At 32.1% G+C, this 20,683-nt stretch overlaps 1 protein-coding gene across 1 annotated transcript; it reads right to left on the bottom strand.

The window, feature by feature from the left end:
• Window positions 1–9,375: 9,375 nt before the first annotated feature.
• LOC104235317 (uncharacterized) lies at window positions 9,376–10,568 on the bottom strand. The gene is made up of 2 exons (XM_009789050.2): window positions 10,087–10,568; window positions 9,376–9,705 (listed from the first exon to the last, which is right to left on the bottom strand). The coding sequence occupies exons 1-2, from the start codon at window positions 10,517–10,519 to the stop codon at window positions 9,485–9,487; spliced, it is 654 nt and encodes a 217-aa protein (XP_009787352.1). The 5' UTR covers window positions 10,520–10,568; the 3' UTR covers window positions 9,376–9,484.
• Between the last annotated feature and the right edge of the window lie 10,115 nt (window positions 10,569–20,683).

Raw genomic sequence — 20,683 nt, 5'->3', positions numbered from 1 at the left:
ATGCACTGAGTATAAGTGTATTAGGTAGTATTGTATCGAATATAGCTTTATATATATATATATATATAATATATATATACTTACGCACTATACTATGCACTTCGTATAAGTGTATTAGGTAATACTGTATCGAATATAGCTTATATATATATATATATAATATATATATATACTTATGCTATACTATGCACTGAGTATAAGTGTATTAGGTAGTACTGTATCGAATATAGCTTATATATATATATATATATATATATATATATATATATATATATAATATACTTACGCTATATTATGCATTAAGTATAAGTGTATTAAGTAGTATTATATCGAATATAGCTTATATATATAATATATATACTTACGCTATATTATGCATTAAGTATAAGTGTATTAAGTAGTATTATATCGAATATAGCTTATATATATAATATATATACTTACGCTATACTATGCACTGAGTATAAGTGTATTAGGTCATACTGTATCGAATATAGCTTATATATATAATATATATATACTTACGCTATACTATGCACTGCGTATAAGTGTATTAGGTCATACTGTATCGAATATAGCTTATATATATAATATATATACTTACGCTATACTATGCACTAAGTATAAGTGTATTAGGTAATATTGTATCGAATATAGCTTATATATATACTATATATATTTACGCTATACTATGCACTAAGTATAAGTGTATTAGGTAGTATAATATCGAATATAGCTTATATATATATATATATATATACTTACGCTATACTATGCACTGAGTATAAGTGTATTAGGTCATACTGTATAGAATATAACTATATATATATATATATATATATATATATATATATATATATATATATATATATATATATATATATATAATATACTTACGTTATACTATGCACTAAGTATAAGTGTATTAGGTAGTATTATATCGAATATAGCTTATATATATATATATATATATATATATATATATATAGGTTATATATATATATACTATGCACTAAGTATAAGTGTATTAGGTAGTATTATATCGAATATATATATATAGCTTAAATTGAATTAAAATCCTAAATTTATACTACATATGTACATAATTTTAAATTTAAAACTATGTACATATGTAGTATAAATTTAGGATTTTAATTCAATTTAAGCTATATATATTTTTTTTAAATTGAATTAAAATCCTAAATTTATACTATATATGTACATAATTTTAAATTGTATTATATATATATATATATATATATGAGAGAGAGAGAGAGAGCTTAAATTGAATTAAAATCCTAAATTTATACTACATATATATATAATTTTAAATTGAATTAAGAGTAATATAATTTTTTTAGAAATAGCGACCAACTTTGGTCGCTATTTCTAAAAATTCAAAACTGATTTACCTACCAAAATAACGACCAACTGTGGTCGCTATTTTTAATTCCAGAGTGTCAAAACCGGGATCCCCTCCCATTCTTTCTAAAAATTTCCCAAAATCTCTCTTTTCTCTCTCACACTCAACCCCCCTTCCAACTCCCAGCACCAGAGGCCCCACCCACGCCACCAACGACCACCGCCCAGCTGCCGCCGCCCCGTCGCCGTCGCCTCTGCCGCTGCTGCGTCTCTCTCCTTCTCCACCTCCTAAAAATTCTAGGTTATAATTACAATTTATATCTTTTGTGTAAGCTTATAATGTTTTGTTTATTAGCTATGAATTAGTTTCAAATGACTAGTGTTTCAATTGATTATTTAACATTGTATTTTATAGAAACCTAGGGTTTAGGTTGTATTTATCATTATTTAACATTTTATAAAAATCTAGGGTTTATAGAAATCTAGGATATAAATTGAAACTTTTAGGATATGAGTTGAATTTTTAGGATATAAATAGAAATTTTAGGATATGACTTGAACTTTTGTGGATATGAATTGAACCTTTAGGATATAAATTGAACTTTTAGTTTATGTTTAAACTCGTAGGATAAGAATTGATGAACTTTTAGTTTTTAGGTTTTGTTCTTGTGAATTGAACTTGTACGATATAAATTGAAGCTTTTATGTATGACTTGAACTTTTTAGGATATGAATTGAAACTTTTAGGATATGAGTTGAACTTTTAGGAAATAAATTGAACCTTTAGCATATGTATTGAACCTTTAGGATATGACTTGAACTTTTAGTTTATGTTTAAACTCGTAGGATATGAATATAACTTTTAGTTTTTAGGTTTTGTTCTTGTGAATTGAACTTGTAGGATATAAATTGAAATTTTAGGATATGAGTTGAATTTTTAGGATATGAGTTGAATTTTTAGGATATAAATAGAAATTTTAGGATATGACTTGAACTTTTGTGGATATGAATTGAACCTTTAGGATATAAATTGAACTTTTAGTTTATGTTTAAACTCGTAGGATAAGAATTGATGAACTTTTAGTTTTTAGGTTTTGTTCTTGTGAATTGAACTTGTACGATATAAATTGAAGCTTTTATGTATGACTTGAACTTTTTAGGATATGAATTGAAACTTTTAGGATATGAGTTGAACTTTTGGGAAATAAATTGAACCTTTAGGATATGTATTGAACCTTTAGGATATGACTTGAAGTTTTAGTTTATGTTTAAACTCGTAAGATATAAATATAACTTTTAGTTTTTAGGTTTTGTTCTTGTGAATTGAACTTGTACGATATAAATTGAAGCGTTTATGTATGACTTGAACTTTTTAGGATATGAATTGAAACTTTTAGGATATGAGTTGAATTTTTAGGAAATAAATTAAACCTTTAGCATATGTATTGAACCTTTAGGATATGACTTGAACTTTTAGTTTATGTTTAAACTCGTAGGATATAAATATAACTTTTAGTTTTTAGGTTTTGTTCTTGTGAATTGAACTTGTAGGATATGAATTGAAACTTTTAGGATATGAGTTGAATTTTTAGGATATAAATTGAACTTTTAGTTTATGTTTAAACTCGTAAGATAAGAATTGATGAACTTTTAGTTTTTAGGTTTTGTTCTGTGAATTGAACTTGTACGATATAAATTGAAGCTTTTATGTATGACTTGAACTTTTTACGATATGAGTTGAAACTTTTAGGATATGAGTTGAACTTTTAGGAAATAAATTGAACCTTTAGGATATGTATTGAACCTTTAGGATATGACTTGAAGTTTTAGTTTATGTTTAAACTCGTAAGATATGAATATAACTTTTAGTTTTTAGGTTTTGTTCTTGTGAATTGAACTTGTAGGATATAAATTGAAGCTTTTATGTATGACTTGAACTTTTTAGGATATGAATTGAAACTTTTAGGATATGAGTTGAACTTTTAGGAAATAAATTGAACCTTTAGCATATGTATTGAACCTTTAGGATATGACTTGAACTTTTAGTTTATGTTTAAACTCGTAGGATATGAATATAACTTTTAGTTTTTAGGTTTTGTTCTTGTGAATTGAACTTGTAGGATATAAATTGAAATTTTAGGATATGAGTTGAATTTTTAGGATATGAATTGAAACTTTTAGGATATGAGTTGAACTTTTAGGAAATAAATTGAACCTTTAGCATATGTATTGAACCTTTAGGATATGACTTGAACTTTTAGTTTATGTTTAAACTCGTAGGATATGAATATAACTTTTAGTTTTTAGGTTTTGTTCTTGTGAATTGAACTTGTAGGATATAAATTGAAACTTTTAGGATATGAGTTGAATTTTTAGGATATAAATAGAAATTTTAGGATATGACTTGAACTTTTGTGGATATGAATTGAACCTTTAGGATATAAATTGAACTTTTAGTTTATGTTTAAACTCGTAGGATAAGAATTGATGAACTTTTAGTTTTTAGGTTTTGTTCTTGTGAATTGAACTTGTACGATATAAATTGAAATTTTACGATATGACTTGAACTTTTTACGATATGAGTTGAACCTTTAGGATATGACTTGAACTTTTGTGGATATGAATTGAAGGTTTAGGATATGAATTGAACTTTTAGTTTATGTTTTGGAATTTTAGATTGCCGGAGGATTATTAGAAGAGGTTGATGACGTTATTAGACATGCAATAGAACTTCCACCAAGAATAACTAAGACACAGTACCTGGCAAAGTGTGCCTTTAATTGTTCTTCTCATTAGCGACAATGATGATGAGAAGGCAATGACATGTGTTTCAAATAGTGATGGTGTAGGTAGGAATTTAGTATTTTCTAAGTAGATAAAAGAAGAGCTTATAGAGTAATTCTGTACTTCATTTTCCATGAGGAAAAGAAGTTTAATTGAGAGTGACAAGGTTGATGAAGACGGAATGTGTTCCGTTGGTCATGGCAGTTCCCATAGAATGGGGATCATAAGACTCTATGATGACAGAGATTATAGGAAGTTTTGTTCTAAATTTTCTTTCAAGTCTGATCCGTACAAGCTTAATGTGATATTGGTGATATTTCTTCGGATTCAGACAATGATTTGACCGACAAAAGTATGGAAATGCTCTTAAAAAGAATTAAAGGTAAAATCGTTTCAGCATCCTTCTCTACCAAGAAAAACATTTTACCTTTAATTCTTTTTAAGAGCATTTCCATACTTTTGTCGGTCAAATCATTGTCTGAATCCGAAGAAATATCACCAATATCATATTAAGCTTGTACGGATCAGACTTGGAAGAAAGTTTAGAACAAAACTTCCTATAATCTTTGTCATCATAGAGTCTTATGATCCCCGCTTTATGGGAACTGCCATGACCAACGGAAAACATTCCGTCTTCATCAGCGTTGTCACTATCAATCAAACTTCTTTTCCTCTTGGAAAGTGAAGTAGAGAATTCCTCTATAACCTCTTTTATCTACTTAGAAAATGTTAAATCCTACCTATACCATTACTATTTTGAAACACATGTCGTTGCCTTCTCATTATCATTGTAGCTATAGAGATCAACAATTGATCAAAAACACACCCTGTCAGGTACTGTATCCAAGTTATTCTCTGTATCCAAGTTCATCCCGAGTAATAGTACCACGAGGATAATCACCAACGCCACCAGATAGCTTTATGATGTCAATGAAGCAAGATGAGCTATTCAATAAAACTCGTATTGTAAAGAAGAAGAAAGAGACTGATTTAGAAAGGAGGGTCGAGCCTCGACTATATACATGTAAGTTTTTTACTTTTCATTAAGTATTTTGATTTACTTTTATATAAATTTTAAAATACTAATTCAATATATATAATTTTTCATATAGGTTCGCTTCACATGTAGCTAACATGGGGGAATTCATATGCAGTCAACCACCTAATGAATCGGACGAGGCAATCCAACTTTCGGACGAGGATGCTGAAAGAACACTCCTTGAGTACTTTATATACTTTGAACTAGACAAAAAAAATTTAGTTCTATTGTGTTAGTTCTTTTTAATTCGAATGGGCTTGTAATAAGCGTTAACTTAGTTTTGTTAGCTTAATGTGTTAGTTCTATTGATTGTTGCTTTTAATTATTGTTGTTGTTGTTGTTGCTGGCATAAAATGCCTGTTTAGGATGTTTGGTAAGCTGGCAGGTGGTGTAGCAAACAGGCAGTTTCTGCCAAAAATATACCAAGAAAAGCGACCAACTTTGGTCTCTATTTGATCGCATTTCACTATAAAAAAAAAAATCTGGGCAATAGCGACCAACCTTGGTCGCTACCTGCCCAGATTTCTATTAAAAAAATACAATTTCTGGAAATATAGCGACCAATGTTGGTCGCTCATCTTTAAAAAAAAAATTTAAATTCTTGAATTTAGCGACCAACTTTGGTCTCTATTTTCCAGATTTAAAATATAATATTTGGATTAGAGACCAAAGTTGGTCGCTTTCTAATGATTAATGATAAATTAAAAACAACGTATTTCATATGTAGAGACCAACTTTGGTCGCCAAATTTATATTATTAAATTAATATAGCGACCAAAGTTAGTCACTAAAGTCAAAATCAGAATATTTGGTCCTTTTACCTTAGAGACCAAAGTTGGTCGCTAATTAGCGACCAACTTTGGTCCCTAAAATAATGGGACCAGCAATATTGCGACCAGGCATGTTTGGTCGCTTTTAGGCCTATAAGCGACCAACTTTGATCGCTTTTTGTGGTCGCTTTTTACCGGATTTCTAGTAGTGAAAGAAAAATCAATTGTCATGACCCTTCATTGACACCCTTTCCTTTCTTGCACCCAACCATCAAAATCCCGTCTTTTTAATCCTCTGAACCACTCTTCTCTGTCTTTATTGTTCCTATCGCTCGGAAACCCTCCTAAAAAATCCTTCAAACACTTTCTCAAAAGTTTTCCATGGTTAAACACTCCAAGAATCTGTCTGCCTCCACTAGAAAAAGTACTCGTTCCAAGGAAAACCCTCTTCTCAGCCCCCAGAACCAGTAGACCTAGGGTTTGACCACTCAGAAGGGTTTGCCTCTTCTCAGGTGGAACTATCAGACCACTCTCACCAAATAGGAGAAAAATCCCTAAGAAAAAGGCCTATGGAAGACTCCCATGAATCTCTTAACCCCAAGAAATCCAAAATAGACCTCTCGAATTCTCTAGAATCTGACCTCAATTTTTGGGATACCCCAAATAAAGATTTCTTTCTTGCTCTAAGCCCATTGCTCAAGGTAGAATAGTTGACCTTGACGATATTGATGCCCTCAAATGTAAGGTAAAAAATCTGTTTATTTTTTCAAGGATGGTCAAAATTCCTCTCTGTACCCCTTCCCAAAGTTTATGAACCTTTAGTGAGAATGTTTTATGCAAATCTTCGCTCTAACAAGCTTGATAAGTTGGAATTCTTAGTTTTAGGTAAACGCATTGTCCTTGATTGTGTCATGTTTGACTCAATTTTTTAGTGTAAGTGCTCCGGTTCCCTATGCTTTTCAAGAATACTTGGCCTGATGATTTTGAAATTTCTTTTGATCAAGCAAAACGCTATATTGTTGTGTGCCCATCTAATTTCCTTCCTAACCAATTAGGTCCCAGTGATGTTAGTTTTGAAACTCGTGTTCTGGCCCACATTGTCGCAACCACTCTTCTTCCTCGTATTGGATCATTCTCTACCTTCTCTCAACGAGATATCTTTCTTTTTTAGTGTCTTGTGACCAAAATCAAGGTTAAACTATCCTATTCGGTCATAAATTTCATGATTAAAAATGCTGATGATCCTACCAGTTTGCCCTATGGTATGACTATCACTCATATTTTGGAAGCCCACAACATTTCTATTCCATAATACCCTTTTGTCTCTGTTTCAAAATCCTACAATTCAAGAGCTTTTGCCAGTATGTGTTATGTTTGTGCAAAGGGTTCCTAGGTGAAGAAACAGGAAGGTGAAGTCAAGAACGTTCAGCCTGATCCCAAGATCAAAGCCTCTATTTTCCATCATAGTGTAAGTGATCCTGATCTTGTTGAGAAACCGACTGCCATTGACAACAAGTTGACCATCATCAAGGACCTTTTGCTGCAACTCAATCCACTATTGGAGATATCCATGCGATCTCCAAGGATAGTGGGTCTGATGTTTCAAATATGAGGGTTATAATTCTCAAACTTGGAGAAAATGCAGTCAAAGTGTTCAAGGAAGAACATGACAGGATTGATGGGGTGACAGTTTCAGCCAACGACAACTTTGAACGTCTGAAGTAGGCGATTTGCAATACTCTTGCTTACTTTTTGCGTCGCTAGTTGTGGAAGTTTCAAACAATTTTTGTTGTTATTTTGTTGTTTTGGACTGGATAACCAGTCGCTCGATACTTCTTTTTTTGCTAAAGTATGCATGCCTATAATGTTTGCTATAATGTCTATAATGTTTTCCTAGGATGTGACTGCCTTTACAGTTTGCTTTAGTTATTATATATGTATATCCCCTCTTTGCTGATGTCAAAAATGGGGAGTCGACTGAAGTATATTACAGTTCCTGTTGAGGGGGAGTCGACCAACTATGCAAATGCAGAGTCAACTAAAGTATATACAAGCACCTGCTAAGGGGGAGTCGACTGAAGTATGCAACATCCATTGAGGGGAGTCGACTACAGGGAAGTCAACAGTTGTTTATATATATTATTTTTGTTATCATCAAAAAGAGGGAGATTGTTAATTATAAGTTTCAATTATGAAAAATAATATATCACATTTGGTGCAGGAGTAAAAGGAATCAATTAAAGGATTCAAGTAACAATACCGGTCAAGAATAGATTAAGAAAATAATCTAGCAACGCAAGGAAAAGAATTAATGATTAGCGATGAGAAAGGAAGAACCAGCAACAGAGATCCGAAAGAAGAACCAATCAGTGATTGACAGAAGTTATTACTGGAAGGTCCCAAATCAAAAGGAAACGAGATTGCAAAAGGATGCACTGAAAATCGATGAAACCAGAAATCAAGGGATCCAGCGGATATGCCTCAAGTAACAAAAAGATATGCCTAGCGGATGGAAAGCTCGTCAAGACCATAAATCAAGGAAGATCAACAGAAACTTGACTTTATTCTTGGAAAGAATCAATCTATGATTTCTTTCAAGAATCAACTCCCTTGGGTTTGCAATCTCTCAAGATTCACGTCATTCAAGAGTCAAGAAGGTCTCATGGAATGTATATATACATATGTTCTGGACTTGAAGAGAATATACTATGAACAAACCATTTTTACTCCTTTTGTTCTACTCCAAACAAGCATTGTAGTTCTTATAGATCCGCTGTGCAATTAGTGAGAGAAGAAAAAGAGATAAACAATGGTGAAACATTGTATAAAGAAGAGAAAAGAGACATAGAGATTAAGCCATTGGTGTAAAGCTACATCAACCATTCTGTATACTCAAGAAACTTCGATTAATGAAAGAGAACACCCTTGCAATCCAAGGGGACTGAATTAAGATTCACATTAAATTCAAACCAGTATAAAATTCTGGTGTCTTTATTTCCTGCATTTTATTTCTGCACTTACTATTATCATGCTCTTATTTCTAATCTACTAATTGGTAAACTAGTCGACTACTTATAATAAGTTTTTAAATAGTCTAAATAGTCAATTCACTAGTAATATATTGATAGTGAAATTCACCCCCATCGTATTTATAAGTAGTTTGTTTTTCCTCCTCAAACAGAATAGTCATTGCCCAAGGATGGGATGTCGGCCTCAGGATTCGTACGCAAACCCCCGGACATGAACAAAATAAAGACCCATGCACTTTTACCTGGATGAAAAACAGCACCATACAGCTACGGTAAAAAACCAACTATACAACCCACACTTCATGTACATACTATAGAGACCAAAAGAAGTAGAAGTAAAGAGGAAAAGCACTCTCCAAAAATGTACATGTGCAGGGTACAGAACCTAGAATTAAAGAGAAGACAGCGACGACAAAGGGAAAGAACATCATAAGTTGCAACACGGTAAGAGCAAATGTAGCACAAGTATATAAACTATTCTCTCCTGACTAGGTACATTCCTAAATCTCTTGTGGGATCTCGCGCTGCACATTTTGCTGCAAATAGTCAGGGCTTGCCGGCCTATCCTTATCGTGGTGCTGCTCCTCCACAGCAGTAGTAGTAGTGTCATGGGGATGCTCCTTTAAAGACTCAAACAACTCAACAATTCTAGTAACTGGCACTGATGTGTCTTGTTGCTGTTCCTTCACTGTCTCATCCGCCTCAATTCTGTCCATATTACCTGCGCGCATGAACAGATATAATGTATAGTTACAATTGAACATGTATATATATTTTTCAGGAAAATATACTTTAAGAAAAACCGACACATTTCTATATTTTGGAAACTATTTACCTTTGAATTTCTTATTTTATTTATAACTGCATAAATGTTATAGCATATTTAAATCACTATCTTTTAAAAACTTTATGATCACACCAATTCTATGGTATATTATATTTATGTCATAAAAATTGAAACTGAAAAGGTGAAGTATATACGTGAAAATTAATTACTAGAACTTCAACAAGTATCAAGTGCTGAACCAATAAATGCAAGAATTTAGTGATAAGAATATAAATATTGAACGTGTCAAATTAAATTTAAATCCACATCTAGTACCTGCCACTTCAGTGTCCAGCTGCTGCTGCTCATCCTTCGCTACAGTCTCGTCCGGCTGAATCATTTTATCCACACTGACCACCGGCTCATGATCAGTATCGCCGTAGTCTATGCCCGTTTTTCTTACGCCTTTAATTAGTGAACGATAGACCAGAACAAACGAAGACAATCCTGCAAAAGCCATAGTCCCAGCCACCCCAAAGCCTGCGATGGCGAATGCGAAAATACAAGCAGCACCAAACAACAGAGGACTAAATATCAAGAGCAGCGGAGAAGTTACGACCAGAATTATCAAAGAAGTCAGAAAGCTGAAACCCATCATCCCCAAAAGTGGGCCTTCTACTGCTATTCCAGCCAGTGTTGCCAGAATCAACGTCCTTCTGCTCACTTCCTGGGGATTTACAATATCCATCATTTGACCGTTTTCAGCCATACTCTTTTTTGTTTTATTATACTTCTCGATTCTTGTTGATTGCAGCGGCACCAATACTTCGACGGAAGGTAATTAATATATGATGCTCTCATCATATTTGAACAATAGCATGCAAAAGGATTTGAAACAGGACACGTGTCTGCTTCTTCCTATACGTGGTGCATATATAGCAAGTAGCCTCGTCCCTTTTGAACTTATCGCCCGCACTTGGACTTTATAGGTGCAAAGGTACAATTTTTGGGATAGGATTCTAAATCCAGTGTAGCTGACCAGAGCATACTTTGATTGCTTATCCCTGTAAGAATACGCAAATAGGCAGTAACATATAAAACAGGACAAAATTACATCACAAATCACTTGGCCTACGCAGGGCAGGCTCTAGCAGTGTATGGGGTAAGGCAATTGTTTGCCTTAGGCCCCTAATTTTGGGGGCCTCATTTTTTAATAAAAATAGCACGGTATAGCTAGTTTTCGGACTGGTCATTTAAAAATAGCCAACATTTACGAAGTCAATAAAAAATAGCTACTATTTTGTTGCAACAGAGACCGGTCCAGCATAATATACGGGAGTTCGGTGCACATGTGCATGAACTCCAGCATATTATGCTGGACCGGTATACTTTGATGATTCCAGTATAATATACTGGAGACTGGAGTACCGGTGCTCCAAACTCCAGTATATTATACTGGACAATTATACTTGTTGAAACTCCAGTATAATATGTTGGAGTTCAAGCATACTTATGCTGGAACTCCAGTATAATATACTGTCGTATTTTCTGGGTTTTGAACAGTGTGTTCGCTCAGATTTATCTTTACATGAAAAGTGGATAAATTTCGATTACTTTTGAAATGAGCTATTTTTGAACGACCAGTTGTAAATCTGACTATTTTTGAATTTCTCCCCATTTTTTAGGAATAATATATATTTTATATATATATATATATATATATATATATATATATATATTATTTTTGTACTTTTCATATAAAAAGAAAGAAAAACTTTTAGATATATTAATCTATACTATATTAAAAGCATGAAGGCCCTTAGCGAAATGTCGTTCGCCTTTTTTACCCTCTAAAAATAGAATTTACATTAAACAAAAAAGTCTTTTAGTTATTTTTCTAATATTTAGGACTTTTAAACCAAGTATAATCTTTACTATTGAATCTATTTCCTTATTTAAATTATGTAAGAATCCTAAATATTTAAGAATTTGAAATCAACTAAACTTTTTCATATTAAACTTTTACTTATTCCAACTATGCACAAACACGCTTTGGCTTAAGTATTCTCATACCAAATAGAAAATTTTCACTCTTTCTTCCGTTTCCATTTGAAATGCTTGGACTAAAATAAATTAAAAGATAAATTAAAATTAAAGAATTTATTTAATAACCAATAAAAGAAAGATAAACATTACTTTTCAATGAAAATGAACATATTTTACTCCATAATAGTACGAAGGTTTACGTTTATCTATACTATATTAAAAGCACGAAGGCCATTAGTGAAATATTGTTCGCCTTTTCTACCCCTTTAAAATAGAATTCACAGTGAACAAAATATTCACATAATTATTTCCTAATATTTAACACTTTGAAATCAACTAAAACATTGTTCATTAGAATTTTCCTTATTTGATTTGTCACGTTAGAAGTCCTAATAATTAGGACACAAGAATCAAATAAGATTTACTTTTTATAAATATTTTACCTTTTTAATTAATGAGCTTTATTTTACCATAGTTCTGAATTGAGAATATTGCTTCTCTATAAGTATTTGTTCATTTATTTTTATTTGATATTAAATATCTTTCCCAATAACAACAAAAATTATTTTAAAAGTACAAAAGTATAGAAAGCAAGCTTTTTTTCTTATAAGAACAACGACGAAAACATTGTGTAATTTTTGTCCTTTTTATCAATTTGCCTCTTTATTTCCCTTTCAAACCAAAGTAATTGATATTCTCAAAATTTTAATGGGTAAGTTTTCATTTAACAACTAAATATATCTATTTTATTTGGTTTAAATGATAAAATTTCAGTCTAAATGTTGACAAATTTATCTAAAAAAGAAGAAATATACAGTTAAAATAAATAATTAGTACATCTAAAAGATATATAAAAAGAAACATTATGTAGTTTGTACTGCATTATTTTGCTTAAAACTATTTATATATTTTTAATAATGGAGCTTTAAGCAAGTATATTTACATATTTTTTCTCCCCCAAAAAATATACAGTTGAAATAAAATAAATAGTTATTGCATGTAAAGGAAAAATAAAAATAAAGTATACAATTGCAACTTCATTATTTTGGTTGTACATATTTTATTAGGCAAAAAAATAATGGAGCTCCAACCAACTTCTTTGTACTAATTTGACTCGAAAATAAAAAATATACAATTAAAATAAATAGTCATTTGTCTAAGAAAAAATAACAAAAAATACATTGTTGGTACTCCATTATTTTGGATAAAACTTTTTTTTGTTTGGCTCAAATGATGGAGTTTCAGTTAAGATTTATTACAAATTTGACCCCAAAAAAAGAAATACACAGTTGAATCATAGCCATTGTTTCCAAATAAAAAAATTTAAAAATATAAAATTAAATGGGATAAGATATGCATTGTATTAAGAAGAAGCAAAAAGAAATACACAATTCATATGAATAAGTATTGTATATGACTATGTGATAACTGACGAAAGATACTTTATCTGACAACCACTCTCACACGCCTAAATGAGTGTGTCAATGCGCTTTGTCATGTCCGCGACCATGGGATATCTACTATCAAATAATAAAGTTCGAATGAGTAACTAAGACTACGAGCAAGTTAGGTGTGTAACTAATAATATGTGCCAAAATTAAAATTTTCTTAACATAAACTCTATGTTTTGCTCATAATTAATATATCCTTTCATAATCTATTAACATTAAGAAATTTCATGACAATCTTAGACTCTTAGGGGTGGTTTACACGGGATAAGGTGGGATAAATTGTGGTACTAAATTTATACTATGTTTGGTTGGTAGTATAATGACTGGTGGTATAAATTTATCCCGGGATAAATTTATACCAACAACCAAATATGGTATAAACTTTGTCCCAAACTTAATTCTGAATATTTCATCTTATTCCACCTTATCCCATCAAATTTGATATTATTTTATCCCACATCTCACCTGGGATAAATTAGTCTAAGGATTATAATCTCAGGATTATAATACCAGAATAATTTAGTCCACGTATCAAATGACCCCTTACTTCCATAGAAAGAAATTTTCAAATGTAAAGTTATGTACTAGGACAGAGAAAGAAAGCCAATTACAAAACGAAGGAAGAGCAAATTAATCAAAACATAAGAATTGAAACTAATACATTTGCAATAGCATTTTTTATTCTGTTGAAAATAATTATTGTTGTATTTCTTATTGGTTAAGAAAATAAAGCAATTGCATTTTGGTCGTGAGAAAAAAAAAGACTGTCTTTGATAAGTTTTTTTGAATGAGATGATTAAGGACTTATAAGTGGAGTTTCTTACTTTATTGAGTTAGCTAAATAAAATCAACAATCATTATTTTTAGAAACTTACGCTTTTGTTAATATTAATTTAAAACTCAAACAAAATATTTAATATAATATTTATTTAACTTTTCAAAATTTTATATTTATTGAGATAAAATACACGCGCAACGCGCGTACCTTAAGACTAGTAAAGTAAAAAAAGGGCAGGCTGCTGCACTAAGCTCTCGCTATGCACGGGGTCTGGGGAAGGGAAGGGCCGGACCATAAGGGTCTATCGTACGCAGTCTTACCCTGCATTTCTGCAAGAGGCTATTTCCACGGCTCGAACCCGTGACCTCCTGGCCATACGGCAACAATTTTACGAGTTACGTCAAAACTCCCCTTCAGATATATTAATAAAGTAAATGGTTTTCAATTTAATTTGATTTGACAATTCTACTTTTTACTCTTCTTCCCAAGTAATCCCAACGTTTCGCTTTCATTTCACTCCTTATTTTTAGATATGAGACATACCTTTTTTCCTTCCTCTTTATTCATACTCATCTTCTTTCTACTAGAATTCTTTCTTTCTCTAAGAATCCAACAAGCCAACAACTAGATATTTTGGAATCAAAGTCTTCAAATTTCTTGGATTAGTCAGTCATTAGGTAATATCTTTCTATCTTTCTAATATTATTTTCATTGGTTATTTATTATTTTATTAATTTTACTCCATACTTATTGTTTACTTTCTTTTAGAATATAAATATGTCAACAAGAAAATATGCACCCGGTTATTCAAAAATCCAAAAGAAAAGAAAAGTTGAAGAGTTAAAAAATTTAAGGCCTCACTTTTTGTTTTCGCCTTAGGTCCCATATAGTGTCGAGCTGCCCCTAGGCCTACGACTCATCCGAAAATGACTTATATTTGAAGCAATAACTTGGTTTGGCCCAGTTTGTATATATTTTAAAAAAAATTGCACCTATTAGCCCATAGGTAACGGTAATTTATTATTATTTTTTGCTTTCACTCTCTCTTCTTCTCACATCTTTTACATATGCTTCAAGGGGCCATCCGTCATTACTGCTTTTCCCCCCTGTATCACCTGGTTGCAATGTAAGAAAATTGAAGAGTAGAAGTCCACCATTAAGGCCATTCAAAGCTTCGCTTTCGAAAATAGGATTTTTTGAGTTTGTTAGTGTCGCGCCCCTTTTTCTCTCGAAAGCGGCCTTCGACGTGTGACAACTCTTTTAAAGGAGGCATTAAAAGAGAAGAGTCGCCACCTAATAATTTTTAAGGTGCGTTAAGGCACCTATTTGCAAATAACTCTGTTTGACTAGTCTACATCACCAAAGATCGGGTAAGTGCTCAAATTACCTCAAAGAGAAGGTGTTAGGAACTCTTCGAGATCCACGACTGTGGTTCCCAACAAAATTTACACTATGTGAATTAGATAATTAAGCTAGGTAATCATATAAGTGAAGAAAGATGTACAAGTTGAAGGCTCTATTATAATATAACATATAAGAATTACGCTATATAAATTATCGGTACAAATCTTAAAGATTACAAGGGTACAACTACGTTGGTCTATATTATATGACCAAGTGTTTTTAGCAAACATATAAAGGGAAGGGTGGTCCTAAGTTTTTAGCCTAAAGGATCACACTGTGCAACATAAATAATACTTCGCAACTCCCTTGTGTAGGGGTTGCTCATATTATTCAGCGGTCACAGACTATCATCTCCTGCTACCCAATTACTATGTTAAAGTTGTTACTTAAGGACGTTCTAATTCAATTCTAAGTCGTGTCTTATGTGTGCATTACCCGTCTCATGTCTATGTCAGGAGGCTTTGGACCTACTATTTGGGTGGTTCTAAACTTTACTTAAGGTGCTCAAAATAATAAAACTAGGCGACATTCAAAACAGGTATGACTGCACATAATAGCAATGAAAGGCTCCAGTTAGACTCCACACATAAGCACAGAAGCACGCGATCAAATTCTTGGTTATGTAGTAGACAGTTTCATAACTAAGACGTATTTGGGTTGTTAAATCCTATAGGAATGAGTCCTGTGTGATTCTAATTAATATTATCTAGGCAGTATTGCAGCGTATAGGCAGGTTAAAGCATTGCAGGTCCGATATGCATGATTTCTAATTGTCTGCGCAATGAGGCAGTGAAACGATCCGAATTACTAGTGTTGATTTTACAAGCATGCTTCTTACACGAATGACAAGGTCCTGTAGGCATGATTTTAACGATCGAAATTGATTTTCTACATTTTATTCCTATAGGCATGTCGTCTAAGTATGATAATGCTATGAAGTAACAAAGTAGCTGATTGGCTGATTAAGATCCTATATGCATGATATCTAAAAGAGTGGTATGACAGAATCAGTTAATTAGTTGGGGTCCTATAGGCATGATATCTAGATTGACAAACATATGTCGTCACATCCATAAATATGTTGTCTAAGTGCACAGTAGTATCATAGAAACAAGCGGGGCAAATACTATGGATTGACATGCTTGAACATTGTATGAGTGAGGTGTGCGTAATTCTTATAGGCATGATTTCTATTGATATGCAACATACTAAATGAAATAACATATAAGTCATGCCGAACAAGATAGCAAACAGAATACGTAGACCCTACAGACATGTTTTCTACCCTTTTTATATAAATATTAGAATACATCAACCCCTTTTTAATTATTTTCCCATTATTCGTTATTACAAGTTATTGTAGCCCTAATGGAATGACACAAATCAAACATGAACAATTACAGAAGGAGACAACTATAGGCCCGATGATAAGCCTTGTACAAAATAACCTAGTGTTTTTTTGGTTCTTCAATAGCTCCATTTCATATGACCAATAGACTCAAATCCCTAGCTCATAAGACCAGTATAGTAAGTCTGAATCCAACAGCCAAACCCAACGTCATATAGAATCAAATACCAAGCCCAAACGAATGACTTACACTCGAACATGATCACACAAGCAACTGGCTATATGTTAAGTTAATTAAGCAGAGCAGGAAGCCCATCCACTTAGTTCTTAGGACTATAAAACTAATTATCACTAAGACATGTAGACAAATTCGTGTGGCATGCTAGAAGGGCACACATAAGACAAGTTCATGTTTGTATTTTAAAGGTTTAGGGGACATGATTGATCATCATAGAATGGCAGACTCTTTCAAGAGAAGTTTCAAACACTAATATGGTCAAGAACAGCTTAAGGCAATTTTCAAACAAGAGATCTAATCGTGAAAGCTAAGGGATCAACATAGAACAACCTTAATATAGTAGGTTTAACATAAGGGCTGACAATATAAATTCATGGTCGAGTAATTACTTAACAGGAGAAAGTTATCATACTGAAAATTAATCAAAGTATAAGAGATGATATCAAACTTCAATAGTAAGAGAAAGCAATCATTAAATCTAATACTATTGGCCATGTGTGGTGAAAGGATGTCAACTCTAAGATTTACTCCTAAGGTCTTGACTAGTCCTAAGGAATGCGGGGTTGAGCAAGTTAGTAGATACATAATAGTTTCACAAACACATAATAACAGGTCCTCATGAACAACAGGATCAGAAGAGTAACAAGTTAAGCATGGACTTCCTAAGCATTAGTTTGGTTGACATAACAATCTAGGACAAGGTAGGAAAGCAAACAACAAACATCAGCATAGCATAGCAGATTAAACATGTTTAGTAGAGCCAAACCTCTCAATAGTCAAGGGCACATCAAGGACTAGATTGCCACATAAAGGCTGGAAATTACATTTCACCTTATAGACTATAAGTATAACATAGGATTGAATTAAGCATGGAACACACAGTAAAGCTCACAATTGGCTAACACCACAATTAAAAATTGGTCGCAGTAGTGTATCAGATACATTAGAACATATGAGTTGGTCTATTGTAAGGATGCAGAACAAAGTAGGGAATAAACTCAGGGAGAGTAGCAGGTAACATGCATTCGAACACACATATTAGGGTAAACATGATCAAGAGGGTCAAAAATCATTCATACTGAGCACATGTAATAGACAGATATCAAAGTTGGGAGTTGTAGGCAAGTTCAAATGCTAGAAAAAGAGTTCAGAGTCACAAAACAATGTCAGAGCTAATAAGGTTGCAAACATAGACGGCATAGGAACATATTGATTCACAAAAGTTTCAATGGCATGAATATACTTAGTATGAACACAAACGAAAGAGGATGAACTGCTAAGGTCAAAGAACTTACCAGATATCAATTGACAGACAAATAAATCGGCATAACAGTCTCAGTGGTAATTCAAACGTCAATAGAGTAGTAGAACCAAAAATAATCTTAGAGATTCAGAGTTCCCAAGGGTTTTAGATGAACACCGGGCAGTGCTCCCACTAAGAAAGGTTAACTAGTCAAATTTTAGTGGCCTTGACTTTTAGCCAGCCAAGAGCTAAAGTTCAGAACAATATAGAATGAGGGAATAAGAGACTAATAGTGGTTAATTTCAGTGACTAAGGTCTTAACTAGGGAATTAGGGGAGGGATTTATATAGTGTTGAATCAGGCGAGTAAACAAGGAAAGAAATCAAGCAAACATAAATAAGAAAAAGTAAAACATCACATGCAATCAGTAGAGTAATTGGAAAGGAAAGAAATCGAACATCAAAACCCTAGTTAGGGTTCGAAACTCAAAAATCGGCAAACTGGTATGAAAAATCAAGTCTTTCTTTATGTATATAGACAAAATATTGTCCAAATAAGAATGAGGTCGATTCCAGTCCGATTTAGAGATGATACTTGCCAAAATTGTGCAAGTACCTAAGTAATACCATAAACGTGTAACCAGTGACGAAGAAATATAAATATGGTAAGCAAATAATGGTGGAATCCCATTATCAACGGGACTATGAGAGGGAATTAAGGAAGAAGCGGCTAGGGTTCTTCAGAAGAGAGAAGAGAAGAGTAGCAAAGATTTGGGTCGGCTGTCTCAGGAGAAATGGGTAGGGTTTCGTGGGGTTTGTTTAATTAAAGGGGTAGGGTGATCGTGGGCCTGTTGATCTCGAGAGATCAATGGCCAGGATAAAAAAAAATGCGGGGCATGTCGTTTAAATGGGTTTCGATCAGGTTGGTAACATGGATCGTTTGGTTTGGGCTAGAGTTATTAGGCCAAGGATTTTGGGGTATTTGGGCTGCCTATTTGGTCCGAAAATTGGCTTGGGAATTGAGTTGGATTTTAAATACGTGAAATTAAGGGAAAATAATTTAATAAAATAGTTAAATAAATATATACAAAATATTATTTATGCAACTTAGCATTTTAAAATAACAGATGCAGGTAATAAAAATATAAGAAATTATTTTGACTATGAATAAAATGACAAAGTGCAATTAATTGTAAAGTACATGTTATTATTGCAAAAAATGCAATAATAGTTCGAAAAATGCATATGTAATTATATAAAACGAAGTAAAATATTATAAGGCATATATGTATATGCAAAAAATAAATTTGGATGATTAAGTCATTACAAAATAATCTGAAGGAGTAATTAATAAATATTTGAACAATTTAAATATAAGAAAATCAATTTTAAATCTTTAAAAATTATGGAAAATTATAAAAAATATTTATATGACCCTTGTAAATTAGGTAATGATGCAAAATGATATTTTAAAAGTATATAGGACACATTATAAAATATGAGGGCAAAATTGGGTACCAACAGTTAGTTGTTTGGATTGAGTGTTGTTCCGGTTGATTGAAAATATCAAAAGAAGTTCAAAATTTAAATTTGAAGTGATTTGGAGTAGATTTGAGTTTAATTTCAGCAAAGACGCAAGGAAGAAGACGAAGTCATTTTTTTGTATTATTATGTATAATCTTGTATAATAGTGTATATGAGTGTATAAACACATCTTATACACTATTATACACTTTTATACACCTTTGTACAATCGTTTGTAAACGAACTTCTTTCACGACATCCAGTTGCAATTCTTGTTCAAAACCAATCCAAATCTCCATTAAATGACTTCAAATTTTATATACAACCTCCTTATACTATTTCTAACAAGTCTAAATAACACTCACTCCAAATTTCTCACAAATTCAAAATTTAAATTCACATATTTTAGCTTGTTAAATATCTAATTTTCACCACCCAAATAGAGTTAGTTTGTTGAACTAATATTTCAGTCACAGTTTCTGATTCGAAAATTAAATTAAAAGTTTGAACAATCTTTTTTTTTTTAAAATTGAATAGTAATTTCGAGAATCTATTGGAGTTGGATGTTGAATCTTAGCCTATTATTTTTGGGCTGATTTGTTGTAAATTGAAATATGGGCTATAAAATTAAAAAGTAGGGAGCTCAATTATTTTTACGTGAAATTTTCCCAATATACAAATCATCCTTCAAATGCAAGTTATGTGACACATTTGTCTTAATCTATTTATAAAATAAATAAAAAAGATAATAACTTTTTTATATTTAAAATAAATGAATTTTAAAATTTTTATTTTACTTTTAATGAATGAAATTATTTATAGCAACACAAATATTCTTGACTTATTTTAAGTTATAATTTTCAAATATCTTTCTTCCTTGCCTGAACATCATCTCTTCTTTC

The sequence above is a fragment of the Nicotiana sylvestris genome, chromosome 7 (assembly GCF_000393655.2).
Source record: "Nicotiana sylvestris chromosome 7, ASM39365v2, whole genome shotgun sequence".
NCBI classification, from domain to species: domain Eukaryota; kingdom Viridiplantae; phylum Streptophyta; class Magnoliopsida; order Solanales; family Solanaceae; genus Nicotiana; species Nicotiana sylvestris.
This window is presented reverse-complemented; position numbering and strand designations above follow the sequence as displayed.